The sequence below is a fragment of the Muntiacus reevesi genome, chromosome 16 (assembly GCF_963930625.1).
Source record: "Muntiacus reevesi chromosome 16, mMunRee1.1, whole genome shotgun sequence".
NCBI lineage: Eukaryota > Metazoa > Chordata > Mammalia > Artiodactyla > Cervidae > Muntiacus > Muntiacus reevesi.
In genome coordinates this window covers 18569824-18594235 of record NC_089264.1, presented here as the reverse complement: position 1 = coordinate 18594235, position 24412 = coordinate 18569824, and the positions used below count along the sequence as shown (strand labels likewise).

General features: G+C 36.6%; 1 protein-coding gene across 3 annotated transcripts in view; it reads right to left on the bottom strand.

Moving 5' to 3' along the window:
- TBCK (TBC1 domain containing kinase) overlaps positions 1-24412 on the bottom strand; it is a 187804-nt gene that overhangs the window by 33559 nt on the left and 129833 nt on the right. For all 3 annotated transcript variants that reach the window (XM_065907571.1, XM_065907572.1, XM_065907570.1), the window contains one exon: positions 9351-9526. In XM_065907571.1, the coding sequence (XP_065763643.1) occupies positions 9351-9526 (176 nt within the window). The remainder of the gene's footprint in view (positions 1-9350; positions 9527-24412) is intronic.

Sequence of the window (24412 nt, the reverse complement as noted above, 5' to 3'; positions counted from 1 at the left end):
CATTCTTCTCACTGAGACACAAATCTGAGCATGCCACTTAACTGATCAAAATTCTTTAACATTTTCTCACAACCTATGGAATAAAACCTGGACTTCCTAGCACATTACACAACATTCTCTGCAAGTTGCTTTTACCTACTTTAGTCTCACTTTCTAACCTCATATATTCCAGCCAAGTATATCCAGAGTACTGGTAATTCCCTTAATGTGTCTTCCTCACATTCTTTGCACCCATGCACTGTGTTTTTTCAGTCTCAAGTGTCCTCTTTCTCTTCATTGCTCGGGTGACTTCCACTTGTCTTTTAAGACTCATTTCAGGCATTATCTGGCTGAGATGACCATCCTTGTATTCCCATGGCTTTCTGAGTATGGCTCAGACATAGAGCATTTCACACGGGATGGCAATTATCTATCTCATTTGTCTGCCTCAGCCACAAGACTGTGTTCCTGTTGGGCAGGGGCTCTGATTTAACCAATAAAGCAGGTTCTCAGGCAGGACTGACTGGCTGTTTAAATAAGGTTGATGGAACGCATGAACTGGGGCAATGGACAGGTGTCAGAGAAACTAGGAGTTCTCCTGCTCTGGTAGCTCAAAGGTAAAGAATCTGACTGTAATGCAGGAGATGTGGGTTCGATCCCTGGGTCAGGAAGATCCCCTGGAGATGGAAATGGCTACCCACTCCAGTATTCTTGCCTGGGAAATCCCATGGGAAGAGGAGTCTGGCAGGCTAGAGTCCATGGGGCTGCAAAAGAGTTGGACACCACTGAGCAACTGAACAACAACTGATGTACTTCTCAAGACTATTAATCCAGACAGTGCAGACATTCTTTGATAGTGGCTACCATATACGCCCACATTATACAAGGTCCATTCAGCTATGGTAGTATACTTGAATAGAAGCTGTAATTTAAGTATGTTAAATCTAGATCAAGCAAAAATCTTACTAAGCCTCTTTATTATCACTTTGCTCTGAACACAAGTACCTCAATACTACTTTGAAGACTTTTTTTAGAAATTAATTCTTCAGGACACAGAGACAAGAGCAATTTTAGCATTTACTAAGGATGAATAACGCAGTGTAATAATGAAAACAACTGAATTTATGTGCTTTTTAAATTAAAAAGTGTAAGCTTGAGGTCTTTCTTATAGCTTCTGATATTTAAAAAAAGTTAAGAGTTTTAAAAATAAAGCTTCAAAACCAATCTTGACTTCAACCAAATGAGAACAGATCTTCAAAGTATTTCTGTTCATAGATAACAGTTGGACCCACATTATATGACTAACACCACACTAAATATGAACTCTATGGAATTTGAAATGAAATATTTAGAAATATTAAAGAAAACAGCAGTTTAAGTTGTGCATCATCTTTGAAACTATTAAGTACTTATGAAATTTATGTACTACCTGAGGAACATTTACTATTGCCTCTTTAAAATATTCAATTATTGTTTGCTCTGAAATCTCCATTATGTATTGAAGGACAAAAATAACTGATCTGAACCTTTACCTAGATTAACAATTCATGTTTCCTTCTTATAAAAACAAAAATAAAATCAGATTTCAACAAAAACTTAGCTGTTTAGCCTCCCTGATATAAGCCATTTAGCTCTACCATTAAGAATATGAACTAGATTATCTCTAGGATTCCTTCGTATTCTAAAGCTGGGATTCTACCTCTACTGCAAGTGTATGAAGTCTGTCTTCATGTCCTCCAGATTTCCTTGTCTAAATTCCCCTCCTCTCCTGGTCTCCTCCAAGGTTAGAGGCAGTTCTCTCAGATTTTTGACATGCTTCTTCTCACCTACAATCACAAAAACTGATAACAGATTAAAATATTATCTCTTGCAGGGTATTTTTATTTTAACTGGGAATGTTTATATCATAAGTTAAATGGCTAAAGCTTTAACAGAACTTCAGGTGATGGGGTTCAGGACACGCCACCCCAAATTACGGCATCTTGACATACTGAATATTTTAAGTTGAAGGAATTTGAGAAATGTCATGTGCAGGAAGGACTTTCTGACTTCCCCATGCATCAGGTCATAAAACCTTCAATTGAGAGATGCCCTGCTTATATTGGGCTTCTCAGGTGGCGCTAGTGGTAAAGAACCTGTCTGCCAATGCAGGAGACATAAGAGACGCAAGTTTGATCCCTGGGTTGGGAAGATCCCCTGGAGGAGGGCATGGCAACCCACTCCAGTACTCTTTCCTGGAGAATCTCACAGACAGAGGAGCCTAGAGAGCTGTAGTCCATAGGGTCGCACAGAGTTGGACATGATTGAAGTGACTTAGCACACACGCACGCTCTTTATATTAATACCTAGAGGATAGGAACATCCTTATCTTCAAGACTGAGGAAAAAAAAAAAAAGACTGAGGAATACTAAGAGGAATCTGAATAGACAGGCCTTGCTAAGTTTTCCTTGGTTTACTACAAAAGTTTACAACACTTAGCTCAAACTCCTTTTGCTCCGTCACATTTTCCCACGGCTGTCCACTTTTCATCAGACCTAGCTTAAAAACACTCAGATTTAGTCAGTTCTTCAGGTGTTCCTTATGAAGGCTCCCATGTCATATAAAACTTTTATTAAATAAAATCTGTATACTTTTCTGTTATAGGGGCCCCTATAGAAAAGAACTTAGAAAAGTAGAGGAAAAAGATACTTTCCTTTCCCTATGTGCATAGCAGAGTTCTAGGGAGGGGTAAGGCTGTCCTCTGAATTAACTGGTAACTTATCTTGCTGAAGGATAACACTGCCTCCTTCCTTTTCATAAATGATCACTTTAATTATTTTACCTAGGTGAAGAAAGATGACATGAAATTTAACTCTAGACATTTGCTCTCCTGAAATTGTTTTCAGGAGAGTAAATGTATAAGGAAAACAAATTTTTCACCGACATAAAGATGTATCACCTATATGAAGAACTGTATTAGCCAAATTTTCCTGCTTAAATGATTCATAAAAGCAAAAGAGAGGATAAAAAATGATTGGGTGTGTGCTCTGTCATCTCTGACTCTTCTCTACTCCATGGACTGTAGCCCGCCAGTCATCTCTGTTCATGGAATTTTCCAGGCAAGTATACTGGAGTGGGTTGCCATTTCCTACACCAGGAGATCTTCCTGACCCAGGGACTGAATTTGTGTCTCCCGCATTTCCTGCTTTGGCAGGTGGAGTCTTTACCACTGAGCCACCTGGGAAGCATAAAAATGACATAAGAAGGCTATAAACAATTAAATATTATACACAGCACTTAAAAAATAACTTTCTTAGGGGAAGAAAAAGATGTTTCAGAGTTTCTGGTTTGTTTTTTTTCCTCCCCTCTGTACTATATAGGACTACTTTGTAGGCACTGGAAAAATAAAACTATTTAAAAAAATATACTAGTGTTAAATATTTATTCATTTCTTAAACAGATAGGAAAAGTCATGTTAATCCCAGAGTTTAACTGAAAAATTAAGTTTGTCTACAAAAATGATTCCTTCAAAAAATATGAAGATTTCACAGGCTTAATTTGTTAGTTTTAAAATTACAGCATCTTAGTGACAGTTTTGGAAAATTTTAATAAAACATACTTTGAAAGCATTAGATCTTATAAATTAAGTTACTACAGTAGGAAAGAACCTTTCTAAAATGCTTCCTCTCTTAAAGCATTCCAAATTTTCTTTACAATATTTAAAATAACTCATTCTTCTTTGATTCTGTGTCTGTGTCTGTATAAAGATAACTATTAGTTGTATTTAATTTGGATTAAGCTCCCTACATACACAGACACTGAAATCTTAATAGTTGAGTGTGTGTGTAAGATCTGAAGGAATGCATACCATGGATGGGACTTCCCAGGCAGTGCAGTGGTAAAGAATCCGCCTGCCAATGCAGGAGACACGAGTTTGACCCCTGGCTCAGGAAGATTTCCTGGAGTAGGAAATGGCAACCCAGTACTCTTGCCTGGAAAAACTGCATGGACAGGGGAGCCTCACAGGCTATAGTCTACGGGGTTGCAAAGAGTCAGACACGACTGAGTACATACGGACATACAGTGTATGAACACATAATTTGGAATCAATATACATCTCATTCAGTCATTAATTTATATTAAGTGACATATCTCAATCTTGTTTATGCTTGCCGAACAGTCCTATGAAAAGACCAAACAGCCACCTGCATAAATCTTGGAGAATAAAGGTTGGAACATGAGGCTAGCTCTACCAACTGTGAGTTATGTGCCCTTGCAAAAGTTGATTAGCCTTTTCAAGCCTCAGTTTCTTCATCACTCAAATAGAGGTATTATTTTATGCCACGCTTGGCACACTGTGAGAGCTTAATGACTGCTATTATTGGTAGTCAATTCACTTAGATCTACTGAATCTTAATAAATTATTCATTCTAAGTATCTCTCATTTTAAAGAAACAGGTCAGGCATAATACTGCCACCATGTACATTAATATATCTTCAACAGGACACTGAAAAGTTTTTAACCAACAGCATAAATCTCTCATTGTGGATTTTTTGGAATAGTGATTACAGGTAGTCAAGTAATTAAAGGCATGTTAGTAACTCTAATCACACTGTAGAGATTTCTGACTGCCCCATACCTTCTGGTTTCAGTGACTTTATCTCCTTTGAGAAAAGGTGATATCTCAGCAGAGCTGAATGATGTAAAGAGGCAGGCTATAAAAGATGTGGGGAGAAATATTCTAGGCAGGAGGAGCGAAGGCAAAGGCCTTGATGTATAAATATGCTTGGCCATTTTGGACCAGTAAGAAACCAGCAAGTAAAGTAAGAGAGGAAATCAGAGGAGATAAAGTCACTGAAGCCAGGTCTCTGCCGAGTTCCAACCTTGAACCAAGAGTGGTAGGATGACATGATGACACTCCTACGATGGGCAACTCACCTATACTTATCAGAGCACAATTTTCAGGTGAGTTGCTCTGCTTGCTGCTGTTCTATTTATATTTATTCTGAAGAAAATAAAGGAGAGTATTAATAAAAATTAAAGTCAGATGATAAGTTTTGGAAAACTTGGATTGAACGTTACTTTCATACTGTGTATATTTAAAAAATTTCAAGTGGTTAATTAAGTAGCTTGAAAAGAAATATCAGGAGTGTTCAGTTCAGTTCAGTTCAGCCGCTCAGTCGTGTCCGACTCTTTGCGACCCCATGAACCACAGCACACCAGGCCTCCCTGTCCATCACCAACTCCCGGAGTTTACCCAAACTCATGTCCATTGACTCGGTGATGCCATCCAACCATCTCATCCTCTGTCATCCCCTTCTCCTCCTGCCCTCAATCTTTCCCAGCATCACGGTCTTTTCCAATGAGTCAGCTCTTCGCATCAGGTGGCCAAAGTATTGGAGTTTCAGTTCAACATCAGTCCTTCCAATGAACACCCAGGACTGATCTCCTTTAGGATGGACTGGTTGGATCTCCTTGCAGCCCGAGGGACTCTCAAGTGTCTTCTCCAACACCACAGTTCAAAAGCATCAATTCTTCAGCGCTCAGCTTTCTTCACAGTTCAACTCTCACATCCATACATGACTACTGGCAAAACTATAGCCTTCACTAGAAGGACCTCTGTTGACAAAGTTATGTCCTGCTTTTTAATATGTTGTCTAGATTGGTCATAACTTTCCCTCAGGAATAAGCGTCTTTTAATTTCAAGGCTGCAATCACCATCTGCAGTGATTTAGGAGCCCAGAAAAATAAAGTCAGCCATTGTTTCTCCATCTATTTGCCATGAAGTGACAGGACCAGATGCCATGATCTTAGTTTTTGAATGTTGAGCTTTAAGCCAACCTTTTCACTCCCCTCTTTCACTTTCATCAAGAGGCTCTTTAGTTCTTTTTCACTTTCTGCCATAAGGGTGTGTCACCTGCATATCTGAGGTTACTCATATACCTCCCGGCAATCTTGATTCCAGCTTGTGCTTCTTCCAGCCCAACGTTTCACATGATGTACCCTGCATATAAGTTAAATAAGCAGGGTGATAATATACAGCCTTGATGTACTCCTTTTCCTATCTGGAACCAGTCTGTTGTTCCATGTCCAGTTCTAACTGTTGCTTCCTGACCTGCATACAGGTTTCTCAAGAGGCAGGTCAGGTGGTCTGGTATTCCCATCTCTTTCAGAATTATCCAGTTTGTTGTGATCCTACTGATGCTTCCTAAGGCCCACTTGACTTGACATTCCAGGATGTCTGGCTCTGGGTGAGTGATCACACCATCGTCATTATCTGGGTTGTGAAGATCTTTTTTGTACAGTTCTTCTGTGTATTCTTGCCACCTCTTCTTAATATCTTCTGCTTCTGTTAGGTCCATACCATTTCTGTCTTTTATTGAGCCCATCTTTGCATGAAATGTTCCCTTGGTATCTCTAACTTTCTTGAAGAGATCTCTAGTCTTTCCCATTCTCTTGCTTTCCTCTATTTCTTTGCATTAATTGCTGAGGAAGGCTTTCTTATCTCTCCTTGCTATTCTTTGAGACTCTGCATTCAAATGCTTATATCTTTCGTTTTCTCCTTTGCTTCTCGCTTCTCTTCTTTTCACAGCCATTTGTAAGGCCTCCTCACACAGCCACTTTGCTTTTTTGCATTTCTTTTTCTTGGGGATGGTCTCCTTCCCTGTATCGTGTACAATGTCACGAACCTCCGTCCATAGTTCATCAGGCACTCTGTCTATCAGATCTAGTCCCTTAAATCTATTTCTCATTTCCACTGTATAATCATAAGGGATTTGATTTAGGTCATACCTGAATGGTCTAGTGGTTTCCCCCACTTTCTTCAATTTAAGTTTGAATTTGGCAATAAGGAGTTCATGATGCGCCACAGTCAGCTCCCGGTCTTGCTTTTGCTGACTGTATACAGCTTCTCCATCTTTGGCTGCAAAGGATATAATCAATCTGATTTCAGGGTTGGCCATCTGGTGATGTCCATGGGTAGAGTCTTCTCTTATGTTGTTGGAAGAGAGTGTTTGCTATGACCCATGCATTCTCTTGGCAAAACTATTAGCCTTGGCCCTACTTCATTCTGTACTCCAAGGCTTAATTTGCCCGTTACTCCAGGTGTTTCTTGACTTCCTACTTTTGCATTCCAGTCCCCTATAATGAAAAGAACAGTTTTTTAGGGTGTTAGTTCTAAAAGGTCTTGTAGGTCTTCATAGAACCGTTCAACTTCAGCTTCTTCAGCGTTACTTGTCAGGGCATAGACTTGGATTATCGTCATACTGAATGGTTTGTCTTGGAAATGAACAGAAATCATTCTGTCTTTTTGGAGACTGCATCCAAGTACTGCATTTCAGACTCTTTTGTTGACCATGATGGCTACTCCATTTCTTCTAAGGAATTCCTGCCCACAGTAGTAGATATAATGGTTATCTGAGTTAAATTCACCTATTCTAGCCCATTTTAGTTTGCTGATTCCTAGAATGTTGACGTTCACTCTTGCCATCTCCTGTTTGACCACCTCTAATTTGCCTTGATTCATGGACCTAACATTCCAGGTTTCTTTGCAATATTGCTCTTTACAGCATTGAACCTTGCTTCTATCACCAGTCACATTCATAACTGGGTGTTGTTTTTGCTTTGGCTCCATTCCTTCATTATTTCTGGAGTTATTTCTCCACTGATCTCCAGTAGCATATTGGGCACCTACCGACCTGGGGAGTTCATCTTTCAGTGTCCTATCTTTTTGCCTTTTCATACTGTTCATGGGGTTCTCAAGGGTAGAATACTGAAGTGGTTTGCCATTCCCTTCTCCAGGAGACCACATTTTGTCAGACCTCTCCACCATGACTTGTCCGTCTTGGGTGGCCCCACATGGCATGGCTTAGTTTCATTGAGTTAGACAAGATTGTGGTCCTGTGATCAGATTGGCTAGTTTTCTGTGATTGTGGTTTCAGCCTGTCTGCCCTCTGATGCCCTCTCTTAGTGCCTACCATCTTACTTGGGTTTCTCTTACCTTGGAGTGTGGCGTATACACAAACTGCTTTAATTTTAATTATTTTACTAATAGTCCTTAACATTAGAATAGATTACTGTAAAATAAGCTTTCTTGGATGGTTTTATGAATCAATAACTAAAGAATAAACCAAAAGAAACATAAACTAAAACATTAAGAAACTAAAAGTACTTAAAATGTTAGAAATAATAGATAAGAAGAACTTGTACATCAGGGGTCCCAGACCAGTCACTTGGAACTGAATGCTTCTTTTGGGAGTCCACTCTACTATGCTGAGGAACTCTTAGTACCCCTAAAGTCCTAACACCAGGAACATGAATACTTATATTCTCCCCAAACTTGGGGTCTCACAGTCTAGGGAAAGTAGAAACTTTTCACAGAACAGATGCTGCGGTATCATTTGAAGTAGAAGGCTCTCAAAGTGTATTTTCAGTAATCTAAGATTCTAGGGATTGCTCCAGGAGTTCTGGAAATGTATGACTTGAATTTCATTTTAAAATTTCATTTCAAAAATTGTGATTGAAAATATGCACATGAAAACTTATATGCCAACTTCAGCATATAAGAAACCACCAACTTGCCAACCCTCATCTACCTATAACCCTTATTTATAGTTAGTAAATGCTACAAATGTTAACTTACAAAGAAAATTAATTGTAAAAAATGTCTTCATTTATATTTTATATATTGAGTTTCTAAGAAAAATTTTATTGTAAGAGGTAGTTACCTAGTTTAAAAAGAAACAAAGACAAAAACAGAAAATCATTTACCTAGATTTAAGAGTATAGACAATCAAGGCACGCTTTACAAAAATCTGATAGAGATGAAAATATAAGGAGAAAGACTAAACTATTACTACTTTGTAACTTTTCATATTTTAATGTCAAGCAAAACCACCAGAAGTTATGGTACATTTAATAGTAAAATATCAGTGGAAAATACTTTAACATGTTTCCTATAAGCCAATATTTTGAAAATTATAATAAATAAAAGTTCAGTGTTGAGATCTGGTGAACTTTCCTCTCGAGGCTATGAGGTACACCAGGTAAACACTTACTCTTCATCTCTGCCAAAGCTTTATCTATGCCAGGAAGGATTCAAATTCCCCCAGGAGCACCAATATACACCAGAGAAACACAAAAACCAAGAAAATAGCCCATTATTCTGGTGGTGTTTGGAAAGTATTTTAGGGTCTCTGGTATGTAATGTTATCTTATGAAACATAATATTAATATTATGCAAGTCTGGCATCCAGTTTGAGAATTATTTAGCTATCTGAATTCAGAGGAATCCCAAACATGTTCATTGTTTTTACCACATGCCCATTTAATGAAAAGGAAGCAATGTGAATAAAGCAGTACCACCCTTAAAAACCAAATGTGTAAAGGATACTCTTCACTATTCCGGATGTCGACTACCAAGAGCTTTGGTTTACTGGACTTTGTCTTCTTGGTGGGTGTTTTGAATTGGCCAGTCACTGTAAGCTCACACAAGTCAATCAGGTCCTCTGCTGAAATCCGGGGTGATACTTCTGACTTTAAGTCATTTAATGGAATGGATTCTCTTGACTGAAAAAAAATGAACAAACAATACAAATATTGAGAATATTATAGAGAGACAAAAAGATAGCCAGTATAGGATGTCTTCAAGTTTTTGATATCAATCACTATAGCATATGGGAGAATAGAAAACTATATCTCATTTTAGCAGTGTACTGTGTACCTATTTCCTACCACTGATGTTTACTTTTTTTTTCCATTTATTTTTATTAGATGGAGGCTGATGTTTACTTTTTTATTAGTCACAAACATTGTTGTTGTCTGGGAAAGACTAGAGCTCTCTTCAAGAAAGTTAGAGATACCAAGGGAACATTTCATGCAAAGATGGACTCAATAAAACACAGAAATGGTATGGACCTAACAGAAGCAGAAGATATTAAGAAGAGGTGGCAAGAATACACAGAAGAACTGTACAAAAAAGATCTTCACGACCCAGATAATGACGATGGTGTGATCACTCACCCAGAGCCAGACATCCTGGAATGTCAAGTCAAGTGGGCCTTAGGAAGCATCACTACAAACAAAGCAAGTGGAGGTGATAGAATTCCAGTTGAACTATTTCAAATACTAAAAGATGATGCTGTGAAAGTGCTGCACTTAATATGCCAGCAAATTTGGAAAACTCAGCAGCAGCCACAGGACTGGAATAGGTCAGTTATCATTCCAATCCCAAAGAAGGGCAATGCCAAAGAATGTTCAAACTACCGCACAACTGCACTCATTTCACACACTAGCAAAGTCATGCGCAAAATTCTCCAAGCCAGGCTTCAGCAATACATGAACCGTGAACTTCCAGATGTTCAAGTTGGTTTTAGAAAAGGCAGAGGAACAAGAGATCAAATTGCCAACATTTGCTGGATCATCAAAAAAGCAAGAAAAACATCCAGAAAAACATCTATTTTTGCTTTATTGACTATGCCAAAGCCTTTGACTGTGTGGATCACAATAAACTGTGGAAAATTCTGGAAGAGATGGGAATACCAGACCACCTGACCTGCCTCTTGAGAAACCTGTATGCAGGCCAGGAAGCAACAGCTAGAACTGGACATGGAACAACAGACTGGTTCCAAATAGGAAAAGGCGTACATCAAGGCTGTATATTGTCACCCTGCTTGTTTAACTTATATGCAGAGTACATCATGAGAAACCCTGGGCTGGAAGAAGCACAAGCTGGAATCAAGATTGCTGGGAGAAACATGAGTAACCTCACATATGCAGATGACACCACCCTTATGGCAGAAAGTGAAAAAGAACTAAAGAGCCTCTTGATGAAAGTGAAAGAGAAGAGTGAAAAGGTTGGCTTAAAGCTCAACATTCAAAAAACTAAGATCATGGCATCTGGTCCTGTCACTTCATGGCAAATAGATGGAGAAACAGTGGCTGACTTAATTTTTCTGGGCTCCTAAATCACTGCAGATGGTGATTGCAGCCATGATATTAAAAGACGCTTATTCCTGAGGGAAAGTTATGACCAAGCTAGACAGCATGTTAAAAAGCAGGACATTATTTTGTCAACAGAGGTTCTTCTAGTCAAGGCTATGATTTTGCCAGTGGTCATGTATGGATATGAGAGTTGAACTGTGAAGAAAGCTGAGTGCCGAAGAACTGATGCTTTTGAACTGTGGTGTTGGAGAAGACTCTTGAGCATTCCTTGGGCTGCAAGGAGATCCAACCAGTCCATCCAAAGGAGATCAGTCCTGGGTGTTCATTGGAAGGACTGATGTTGAAGCTGAAACTCCAATACTTTGGCCACCTGATGCGAAGAGCTGACTCATTGGAAAAGACCGTGATGCTGGGAAAGATTGAGGGCAGGAGGAGGAGGGAATGACAGAGGATAAGATGGTTGGATGGCATCACCGAGTCAATGGACATGAGTTTGGGTAAACTCCGGGAGTTGGTGATGGACAGGGAGGCCTGGTGTGCTGCGGTTCATGGGGTCGCAGGGAGTCGGACACCACTGAGTGACTGAACTGAACTGAACTGAACTGAATACTGGAGTGGGTTGCCATTTCCTTTGCCAGGGGGTTTTCCCAACTCAGGGATTGAACTCTTGTCACTTGTGTCTCCTGCACTGCCAGGCAGATTTTTTACCACTGAACCACCTGGAAAGCACACATACGAAACCATTAACCTTTTCCTGCACTACAACTTCCTGGCTCAAATATGATGGAAAGAAATGAGGTAGACTTTTCCTATGAGAGCACTGTTTATCTTTAAAAACAGCTCTTTTAAACACATTTCATTTTTCTTCAAGTATAATTACTGTTGTTGTAAATTGCATTTATTAAAGCTCTGGTAATATGAAAATTGTTTTGTGACTCAGTATTGAACTTTTCTAACATGATTTATGTTAGAACCATTCATTACTTATGAATGGTTGGGTGGAAATTAGATTCTCAGAAATGAAGAAAAACATAATGCTTTCTGAGATAATTAAAGCAAATTGACAGTGTATCTTACTTGTAAAGGAGGTAAAATCAGACTCCAGACCACCGAACTTGTCTGCATATGTTTGTTACATGTCATAATACTGATTCAGACTTAAAAAAAAAAAAATCGCTCAGTTGTGTCCAACTCTTTGCGACCCCATGGACTGTATAGTTCATGGAATTCTCTAGGCCAGAATACTAGAATGGGTAGCCTTTCCCTTCTCCAGGAGATCTTCCCAACCTAGGGATCAAACCCAGGTCTCCCACATTGCAGGCGATTCTTTACCAGCTGTGCCATGAGGGAAGCCCAATTCAGACTAAGGGCCATTCACAATTATTCTTCATGTTATTTGGTGGGCAGGAGGATCCCCTACCCTTCACAAAAGGCAACACAATACATCTCAATTCAACATAAACTTGTTGAATACTAGTAGTCACTCTTGAAAACTTATTTAACATAATTTGAAAATTTAAGAACTTTCAAAATTCACTTGATTTAAAATATGGGGATTCAAAAAATTTTTACTTATATGCTTAATATGCTATCAAGATTGAGTCTAACTGTTATCTCATTTGTTTATTTTCTCTTTTTCCTCAATTTCATAGTGGGATTCCACATATATAATTTCCAATTTAGACTTTCTAGGCAGGAGAGAATAAAGCCTATGCATCATGTAACAGACAGACTTATTTTGAAAAGAAAAAAAATTGTTCTCAATTGTTTTTGGAGTTTGAATGTCAGCCCTCATGCCTTGGGTTTCTGTAACTATGTATGCTATAAATTCTTTAGTAGTAACAGGAAAGCACTTGTTCTCTCACTTTATTAGCTTTTAAATAGAAATGGAAGTTGCTAAGTTTTATGAATTTATTGCACTTAATAAGTAATAGGAATTAGGAATTTTAACTTTTTAGTATTAGAAATTAAATCTACATAAACATTCTCAAATTAAAACTGCTTCAGAAAGACTAGTTTCAAAATCAGCAAGTCATACAATCAATGCTTCTATCTTCTTTTTCATTAGACTGCAGGCTCTACAGGTATTTTCCTCAGCCTTCACATGAAGCTGTACATTTATGAAGATAAAATAAAGAACTCTTGATTACTCTAGTTCTGCTTTCAGTCATTCAGTGCTGAATGGGGCATTTCTAAGAGGTTTTGTCTGAATGGAAGGCGTGCCTGACTGATGAAGCAAAGAATTTGACCAAAGTATTCTCTATGAAGAACTGATTGATGAAAGAAAGATTTGACCTTGGCGTTGGTTCCAATCAAATGCATCATTTGTGAGGAGCTTCTTCAAAGAAGAGACTGATTGCTTTATGAAATGGTAAGAAAAGAAGAAAACAGGAGTCACTGACAAGTTCGCAACTTTCTGAAATTTGAGTGTGCATCATCAAAGGACTTTAATATGTTACAAGCATGTTCATCTACAAATTAATTTTAGGAGATTAGTAAATTATACTCAAGACAAACTTGCTTTATGAAAAAAATAATAATACTAAAAATTCAGAATCTAGTTTTTCATTTATTAGACAGTTTCATTCACAATTTCACCATTCACTATACAATTCCCACTTAAGAGGCATAAAAGTAAAACTTCTTTTATAAAATTTGAATCTTCTTTAGTATCATTGATATTGGTATTTTCCTGTGTGAGTAGGATTTCAAATTCACAGAACATTGTTATGGACAATGGACAAAAATTGAGGGTAACTACAGAACAACTCTGAAAATTTCTATTATCATTTCTGCCCAAGACCCCATTTAATGTACAATGCACATTAAATTTAGATGTCCAAATATCAGAAATCAATTGGTATGAGAATGACTTTAAAAAAATAATATTCCATTTCCAAACTAGAGTAAAAATTTATTTAGCAATGTTACTTACAAAAACTATCTTTCAGTAGAGTGAATTCTCTGAAAGGGCTATCTAAATGTGTTAGTGATAACGCTGAGCAAGCAAGAAAACTCTAAACCTGGGTAACATGATAGTTTCCTGTGTCCATTAAACTACTAGGAGAATCACTCTGTCATGGTATCTTAGAGTCTGAAATGGTATGGTGTTAGGAATGTTCTGATTTTTTTTTTTTTTTAACATATAGCTATTCAGTTTTCTCAATATCACTTATTGAAGAAAGTGTCTCTATTTTTGTCCCTTTTGTAGTAGATTAATTGACTACAGGTGCCTGGGTATATTTCTGGGTTCTCTATTCTGTTCCATTGATCTATGTGTCTGCTTTTGTGCCAGTACCAGGTTTGACTACTGTAGCGTTGCAGTATAATCTGAAGTCAGGGAGCATGATTCCTTCAACTCTGTTTTTCTTTCTTAAGATTGTTTTCACTATTTGGGGTCTTTTGTGTTTCTATACAAAGTTTAAAATTATTTGTTCTAGTTCTGTGAAAAATGTCATTGGTATTTTGATAGGGATTGAATCTGTAGATTGCCTTGGGAAGTATGATCGTTTTAACAATGTTAATTTTTTCAATCCAAGAACATGGTATATCTTTTCATCTGTTTGTGACATCTTCAATTTCTTTCATCAGTGTCTTATAGTTTTTCAAGTACAGGTCTTTTACCTCCTTGAAAGAAAGCGAAAAGTGAAAGTGAAGTCACTCAGTCGTGTCTGACTCTTTGCGACCCCATGGACTGTAGCCTACCAGGCTTCTTCATCCATGGGATTTTCCAGGCAAGAATACTGGAGTGGGTTGCCATTTCCTTCTCCAGGAGATCTTCCTGACCCAGGGATTGAACCCATGTCTCTGTAGGCAGAGGCTTTACTGTCTGAGCCACCAGGGAAGTCCTTTACCTCCTCAGGTAGGTTTATTCCTTATTCACTATCTTATTTTTTTTTAATTCAGTGGTAAATGGGATTGTTTCCTTAATTTCTCTTTCTGATAGTTCACTGTTAGTGTATAGAAATGTAATAGATTTTTATATATTAGTTTTGTACCTGCAGCTTTACCAAATTCATGAGCTCTAGTAGTTTTCTGATGGTGTCTTTAGGATTTTCTATTATAGTATCATGTCATCTGCTAACAGTGATACTTCTTCCTTTCTAATTTTGATTTCTTTTATCTCTTTCTCTTGTCTGATATCTATGGTTAGGACTTGCAATACTATGTTGAATAAAAGTGGTGAGAGTGGGCATCCTTGTCTTGTTCCTGATCTTAGAGGAAATGTTTTTAGCTTTTTACCATTGAGTTAGTTGTGTATTTGTCATATATGGCCTTTTTTATGTCGAGGCATTTCCCTTTATGCCCACTTTCTGGAGAGTTGGGTTTTTTTAAAATCATAAATGGATATTGAATTATATAAAAAGCTTTTTTTGTATATTTTGAGAAAATCATATGGTTTTATTCCTTAATTTGCTAATGTGATTATCACACTTATTGATTTGCAGACACTTAAAAATCTTTGTATCCCTGGAAATATTAACTATGAGAATAAAGAACTGGTGTTTAGAACACTCTTTCCATATTTCTGTCACATGTCCTGGCACTAACTTCAATCTAGTTACCAAGGACAGAAATCTGAAAAGCGCTGCATACTTTTCATCCTTCCTTATTTCTCATTCCTATATAACAAATCCCCAAGTTCCATCAAAATAACTCTTGAATCTGAGTCTGTTCCCTGCTTTACTGCCCTACTTCAGGGCTTCTGCCACTGCTCAAATGGACTGTAGAAGCTGTTTGCCTCTCTTGTATTTTTTTCTTTCCTCTAATAGTCTCGTCACATAAAGTCATCCCTTCTAATCCATATTCCAAATGCCACGAGTTAAAATAAAAACCTGATCAGGCTTCCCTGGTAGCTCAGATGGTAAAGATGTATGCCTGCAATGAAGGAGACCTGGATTTGATCCCTGGGTCAGGAAGATCCCCCTGGAGAAAGGAACAACCCACTCCAGTATTCTTCCCTGGGAAGTTCCATGGACAGAGGATCTTGACAGGTTGCAGTCCCTGGGGTCATAAAGAATCAGACACAACTGAGCAGCTAACATACACTTAAAAATCTGATCATGTAGATTTTATAATTAAGAACACCTCACTGGCTTCTAGACATTGATGGAGTGAAATCCAAATTCTTCGGTATAGAATATAAAGTCTTTTATGAATTGCTATTTGTCTATACTAGGCAAGAGACTGTAGGCTGGGGTCAGATTACCAGGACTCAAATTCTGGCCAGCCCTCTCACAGTGTATGATTTTGGACATGATAAACTCTCTACCTAATTTCTTCATCTATAAAGTGGGATATCAGCAGTTATCTAAATCCTCCTGGGTTGCTGTAAGAACTAAATGTTAATCTATATAAAACATTTAGAATAGTGTCTGACACTGTCAGAGTTTAATAAACGCTTGGTATCTGTCCCCTTTTTTCTCACCCCTCACCACCTTGTACCTTGTGCTTTGGCATTAGCAGACTATCTGCCTTTTTATACCACTGTGCCACCTTTGCCCACATTGCTTCCTCTGCTTAGAATGCCACACCTTGTCCACTGAATAAATACCTGCTCACCTTACAAGTATCAGTTCAAACATTACTCTCTCTGTGAAGAAAGTCTTTTTAACCTCTGACAGGCTCATTTAGTTTCTCTCCTGTGTCCCCACAGGTATCTGGTACACGTCTTTATTGTAATAGGATTATTTACTTCCACCAGACTAACAGCTCCTCAAAGACAAGCAAAGTTACTTTTACACCTATGATTTCCCCAGTTTTCAGCATATTATCTGACACATAATATATCTGTTGAATACGAATGAATAAAATAGTATTTCTAAATTTTCTATTACTTTTCCTGAGTAATTTTGTGCTGCATCATAGCAATTACTATACTTGTAATACATTATCTGTTTCTTCACTTGAATTACAAAATCCTTAAATGCAGGTTCTATGTCTTTTCATATTTGTATCTCCAAGAGACAGCACAAGGTCTGGCACCAAAAATTGTTAATAGGTATTTAATGAATGAAAGAGGGAATAAAAATGTGGTTAAATAACATTACAGAGAAAAGCTATTTGTCTGGATCACTAGACAGACTCTTCAGGGATGGCAAAGCATCAGATTCTCTAGCCTCTGGGCACTGTGATGGTTAATCAAGAATACTGAAACCTATGTCTGCCTCAGTGACTTCTCACAGCCATCTCTCTTTTCCTCAACTGAAAAACTGGGATGACAGCTGCTACCATATAAGCTTACAAAACATCCTCTAACTAACTGAAAGACTTAGGTGAATATAAAGAAGGCAAAAATAAACACACATACAAAACTATCCTTAGTAAAGTAATGATAATTTAATGATAATAAAAAATATGAATGAAGGAAAAAAATAGATGAATACTAGAGATGAAACTTAGGGGAATATCAATAAAACTGGAAAAGCTGTATATGAACCATGTGCATGATAATAAATGAGAAAAATATAAGTACATATGCTTCTTTTTTTGCTTCTCTATATTTTCTTTATATCTCTCTTTTCCTTTCTTTATACTTTCTAATTATCTATAAATGAGAACAATATAAGCATGTAAAATTATTTGAAAAAATAATTGATTCCAAATATTTTCAAAAGAACAGAAAATCTGCATAGACCTATATATTCATAGACCAAGGTAAAGTTCAGGAGAATGATGAACTGTGCCTGTGTGTGCGCTTTACAAGACAATACAATACAATAGACTATTTACAAAGTCTAAATACACTTTGTAAAAACAACTAAATAGACTGTGTAAAAATGGGTAAGATTTTAAAGTTTTTAAACAATTGCTTTAAAGAAAGGTGCCAAACTCAGTTTTTCCTGAAACACTTCTATCTTATAACTATTCCAAGGCAAAGAAAACATTGAAAGATCATTTTATGAAGAGACCTTAACCTAATACCTAAATCTAATAAAAATGGTATCAAACACAAATGCATGCACAACTCCTCAATATTCCTTATGAATATAGATTCTTTCAAAAAATCTCAAAACTAGAAAATTGAATGCGGTAGCAATTTAAAAGAATGGCATATTATGATCAAACAGGGGCTATTCCAGGAATGAAGGATGGTTCAATATAAGCGCAGTTTGAAAAGTAATTCATCACCTTTAATTAGTCAAAGGATACAAAGTATGTAATTCATCACTGTAGGTCACACAAAGCCATACGTGATAAAATTTTACATTTATTCCCAATTTTAGAAAAAGAAAAACTCATGGTAAACACATATCAGAAGGAAAGCTAACCTGAACAATGAAAGATTTCATTAAGACAGATGTTCTTCATTTCAAATATTTGACATTCTACTTAATGATGAACCATAGAGGCAGACTTACTGGGAAAAAATGTATTTCTTAGATAATACAGTAGTCTTAGAAAATCCAGACTAATCAGAGAAAAGTCTAAAAACTGGTAAGAATTTGGTAAAGTTTTAGTCACAATATATATACAACAAAATCATTAGCTATTTTCAATAGCAGCAGAAGTCAGTCAAAAAACCCAAGGAACATAAGCTTTCAATCGCAATGTCAAAATATTCCTCCAAAACAAAATACTTAGAAATAAAATAATAATATTTAAAGAAAATGAAACAGTTTTGTGATGGGCATTAGAAAAATCTGAGACACATAAAATGCTATCTGGAAAGAAAGATTCAGTATTATAAGATCTTTATTTCCTCTTCAAACAATGTATTAATACATTACAATTTAATCAAAACTCTAAAAGGATCTTTCTTTTTGATTCTGAAACAAAAACTCTAAAGTTCATTTGTCTAAATAGATAAGAATGTCAAGAAAACAGTGAAAAATAATAAAATACATTGTCATATGCTAAAACCGTATAAAATATCACCACATGATATTGCACCAGAATTGACTAGGAGACTAACAGGCCATAATGGGGTGTATAGAAAGACCTCAATAAATAAAAGAGTGCTGTAAAAGAATAGGATTCCATATCAAATCACTGGGGGAAATAGTGTATTATTTAGGGTATAGTGTAGGCATCATTATTACCTAGAATAAAATAAAATCATGCCCTATCATACTACAAAGTAAAATGATTTGCAAGTTGAACAAAAAATTATATGTAAAAAGTAGAATCACAAAAGAGTAAGAATTGATAACTTCAATTAATTTCAAGCATACAGCAAAAGCTGAACCCTTAAATAAGAGAAATACATGTGAAAATAAAAATTTAAGATGCCCTTAATATATAAAGAATGCTTTAAACCAAATAAGACAAACCAATAAGAAAAAACAACCTGCTTAGTTAAAATGAAGGGAGGGGAGATATACACATATACTTGGAAAAAGAAACACAAATAAGTAAAGAAAAAGTTTTTACCTCAATCACAGATATATAAAAACTATATGTACAGTCAAGACATAGAAAAAGTAGGTAAGGGTTCTGGATATCTTTCGCTTGTCCCTCCTGATTCACTCTCCGTTGGTTCCTGCCTTTCTCTACTGGTGGGAGGCCTCTGTTTGGACCTAGAAGTGGGATCCCAGGTCCTCTGGCTTTCAAGGTGTTCAGACAATAGAGAGAGTAGATTAAGGTAACACAATCCCTTGGTTCCGTACTTGAAAATTCACCTTGATCTAGCTATGCTTGTTGACCAAAGGTCACTGTTCCTCTCAAGATGGCTTTCTCAATCTGCTTCTCATTTCCCATGTTCTGATAACCTCTTCCTTCCTCATCCCTTTGACTTTTAGGTGGTAACAGTGCTATTGCTAATTTTCATAATTTACTGCATTCTCTCTCATATTTTCACCAACATTCTACCATCATCTTTGTAACTATTATCTCTCTAAATAAACCATTCTTGAATTATCCTAACATGAGTATATAATCTTTTGCTGTTGGTTGAACTCTAACAGTAAGCATGTAGGGAAGAACTCGAAAACACATTATGTTTTAAGGCACATGAAAAGATGCTCAACACCACTAATTATTAGAGAAATGCATATTAAAACTACAACAAGGCACCACCTCACACTTGTCAGAATGGCCCTCACTAAAAAATCTACAAATATTAAATGTCAGAGAGGGTGTGGAAAAAAGGGAACCCTTGTACACTGTTGGTGGGAATGTTACTTGGTGCAGCCACTGTGGAAATAGTATGGAGGTTCTTCAAAAAACTAAAACTAGAGCTACCATATGATCTAGCAATCCTGGGCATATATCTGGAAAAAATTATAATTCAATAAGATACATGCACCCCTATGTTCATGGCAGGATTATTCACAATAGCCAAAACATGGAAACAACATAAATATCCATTGACAGATGAATGGATAAAGACACTGTGGTACATATATATGATAGAATACTATTCAACCACAAAAAGAATAAAATAATGCCATTTGCAGCAGCAACATGGATACAACTAGAGACTATCATACTAAGCGAAGCAAGCCAGATAGAGAAAGACAAGTACCATATGATATCACTTATATGTGGAATCTAAATTATAACACAAATGAACCTATCTGTTAAACAGAAACAGAATCATGGACATAGAAAACAGATTCATGGGGGCAAAGGGGGTGGGGCCTGGGAGAGGGAAGGAGTGGAGCTTCTACATAAGCTTTCATTATGTAGAATGGATAAACAACAAGGTTCCACTGTATAGTTCAGGGCTTCCCAGGTGGTGCTAGTGGTAAGAATCTGCCTGCCAGTGTGGGAGACATAAGAGGCAAGGATTCGATTCCCGGGTCAGGAAAATCTCCTGGAGGAGGAAATGGCAACCCACTCCAGTATTCTCGCCTGAAGAATGCCATGGACAGAGGAGCCTGGGGAGGGGCGCTACAGTCCACAGGGTCGCAAATTGTCAGACACAATAGAAGTGACTTAACACACACACACACACACACACACACACACACTGTACAGCGCAGAGAACTATGTTCAATACCCTATGATAAACCATAATGGAAAAGATTATTTAAAAAGAATGTGCAAATATGTATAAGTAAATCACTTTGCTGTACAGTAGTAATTAACACATTATAAATCAACTATACTTCCATAAAAATAAATAAAATACATATGTTTTAGATATGTGAATCAACATAGATTTTCTGAAGGAAAAAAATCATAATATGTATTAAAAAACTTTCAAATATGAATGCAACAGAAATTTCTTTTTAGAAATCTGTTCCATGGATATAATCACAGGTTGTTCAAAGCAGTATGGGAAAATATTTATTAAATATATTGTTTTCCTTAAATTATGAAAAACTGGGATACTGTAAACACATAATAAAAGGTGATAGGATAAATAAATAACAATAGATCCATGTAAAGAAATACCATTCACCCATTAAAACCACATTTTAGAAAAATATTTCTTAATAGAGGAAACATTAAAGATACATTATCAAGGGGATAAAGATCCTATACAACAATAAGTTTGGAACTTCCTTTGTGGTCCAATGGTTAAGGAATCTGTCTTGCAACTCAAGGGAAGAGGCTTTGATCCCTGGTTGGGGAACTAAGATCCCACATGCTGCAGAGCAACTAGTCCACGCACCATAATTAGAGAATGTGTGTGCCACAATGAATGATCGATCCCACATGACACCACGAAGATCCTGAGCCACAACTAAGACCCGACCTAGCCAAATAGATAAATAAGTAGATAAATAAAATAAATACTTAAAAAAACCCAATAAATTCAATACAATACCAGTTTGGTGACATATATCACAGTGAATATGTATGTATGTATAAACACATGCCTGTGTATATAAATATATTTTCATAGGCATAAGAATGATGCATAGAAATTGTAAAAGTCTGTGAATCAGTGGAATTAACAACTTTTTATCTTAATACATTTCTGTGCTTAAGTTTTAATCATTAATTAAACATTTATAAAAATATGAGATTTATTTTCAACCAGCACTATTATATACTTCTCTTAAATACTTCACAACTATGAATCTAATCTGTCTGAAGATTATTCTTACCAAATATTTACAGCAATATAAAAAGGCTTCAAAATGAAAACTCATGGCTTATGGTCACCATTGTAGGTAACCAGATCTAGCACTAGAAAATATGTAGAGAAATATGTTTAAAATATGTTAAAGAAAAATAAAATTATTATTATGCTTAAATTCAGATGAAGTTTTTAAATGATTAAAAAAAAAAACTCAGCAAGTAGGGCAAGCTTTCATGCATTCAGAAAGGAGACACACAAAGGTTAATACAGACAATTGGAGAAAAAATGTTTGAGGTTTACTGCCTTGTTTCATTGGTAAGGACTACCTTGTTTTCCACGTGAAAAAATATTTGAATAAGCTGATCTTTATCCACCTCTTCATCAAATGTATGAAGAATTTAGAGAAAAGGCCTATTGGCTACATGGAAGAATATTTAATATACTTTTCCAAGCTTCTATCAACATAAATGTCAATTACATTACCATCACTAAATAATTATACAGGTTTTCCTAGTTTAATATAAGATGTTAGAAATTATTTACTAGATTACTGCTTACTGGCTATTATTTTTCTTAGCAAGAATTGCATTTCCTTTAAGAGTAAGGTATTTTGATCCTGCACTTAGAAACAACTCCCTATGTGATCATACTCATAATGTATACTAGAAGGTTAAAAATAACAAACACCCTTCCCTATGGAAGGAAGCAGTTTTCTTATATTATTTTGTGTATGTGTGTGTTTAGGGGGAGGGTGAGAAAGAAAGATAAAATCTTAATATAAAAAATTAGCTTCTCTAAAGCCACTTGGAGATTAAGGATTTCAAATGACATTTACAGTGGTGGTTTAGTTGCTAAATCGTATCTGGGTATAAATGAGGCCAGAAGTGATGTTCAGGAAATACATGATAGATGGATAGTTTCCTGGAGCTTCTGAGGGTTTTTCTCTGGGACAGGATGGCCTTAGAAGGTCTATAGTACTGATTCTTTGAGTCAGTTTAAAGTTTCTTCATTTTGGAAGCAAAACAGCATTTATTAAATATCTAATTCAAGAAACTAAAATGAGGTAGCACAGACAGTGACACACATTGTATACATTTCCTATAGAGAGAGAGCTACCTTGTTTCGAGCAAAAACATTTAGAATTAGAACACCAACTATAATACTAAAGATAAACTTCTAAAACAAAGGGGGAAATCAGAAAGCACGAAGAGCAAAAGCAGGCATGTTTATAAGACAGGGAACATCACAGGGCCAGCTATCTATGTATTAAATAATGTATATTTCAACACAATGAAAATACCTTTTTTTTTTAAAAATACACTTTCTTAAGGAAAACTGTACTCCAAAGACCCTTCAAGTGACATATCATGTTTTGAGGAGAGAGACAGGATTAATACAAACATGCTGATGACAACAAAGAGCCAGGTATATCAACAGCTTAAATTGCTCAGATTTCTTTTGTATCTCTCATAGCAAGAGATGAGAGGGCTCTGCCCAGAGAAGGTGCTGAAATGTTTGATAAATGAATGTATGCATATGTAACAGGATGCTGAATGATGTTGTTCCTGGGTTGAAACAAAGAGGCTCTAACACGCTAACGGAAACGGAAACTGCCAGCAAAAGCCACCAACTCTCCCCCGCCCGCCCTTGCCCGGGGCTAGGTGAGAAGTGACTGAAATTACAACTTCCAATTATTATCTCCGAAGCTACATAAGGAGCTTTAGTTGGAGGTGGTGTGGGTCAACTTCATGGCAAGCACAGTGTTCAAGATAAGATGCCCCTCCCTTCTCATCCTGCAGGGTAGAGAAGTAGGTGTTTCTGGACACTCAAATAACTCCCTCTCGCTCTCTCACAAGGTAAGTGAAGGGGAGTGCCCAAGACATTTTTAGAGATTTGGGCATACCTGAAAGAAGGGGTAGTGATATTCTCTTTTGTAGCAGAATGTCTGTTTATACAGAAGACTTAATAATCTGTCCTGTACCTGTCTGAGCAGGCAAGAAGTAGGCGGATGTGGTAGTGCTGAGAGAGAGGGTGTTAGATGCTTACCTTCTCTGACCATACAATTCTAAGCTGTACTATGAGAATAATGACACCTCACCAATTTATTGTAAGGATCCATTGATATAATAAGGGTAAAAATGTTTGGTAGACTGTATATCCTTATATGAAATAAGTTGTTTCTAAAAATCACATCCCAAAAGAAGCAGCTTGATGGCAGTCTTAATATAGTCTAAATTTTTAATAAATCATCAATTAAAAATATTCAATTAACCAGCTTTATGCTGAGACATCTTGATGGAGATAAAATACCATTTACACCTCAAAGAGTCCCTAATCTGATTGGAAAATACTAACATAAAAGCAATAATAAAACTATACAATAATGACAGAAAACATTTATATTGTGCTTGCTATGTGCTGGTCACTGTGATGGGCACTTGACATATATGAGCTCATTTCAATCTTGCAACAATTCTGTGAGGTAGATTTTATTATTTTGATTATGCTACAGATGAGGATTGGTAGGACTGATGTTG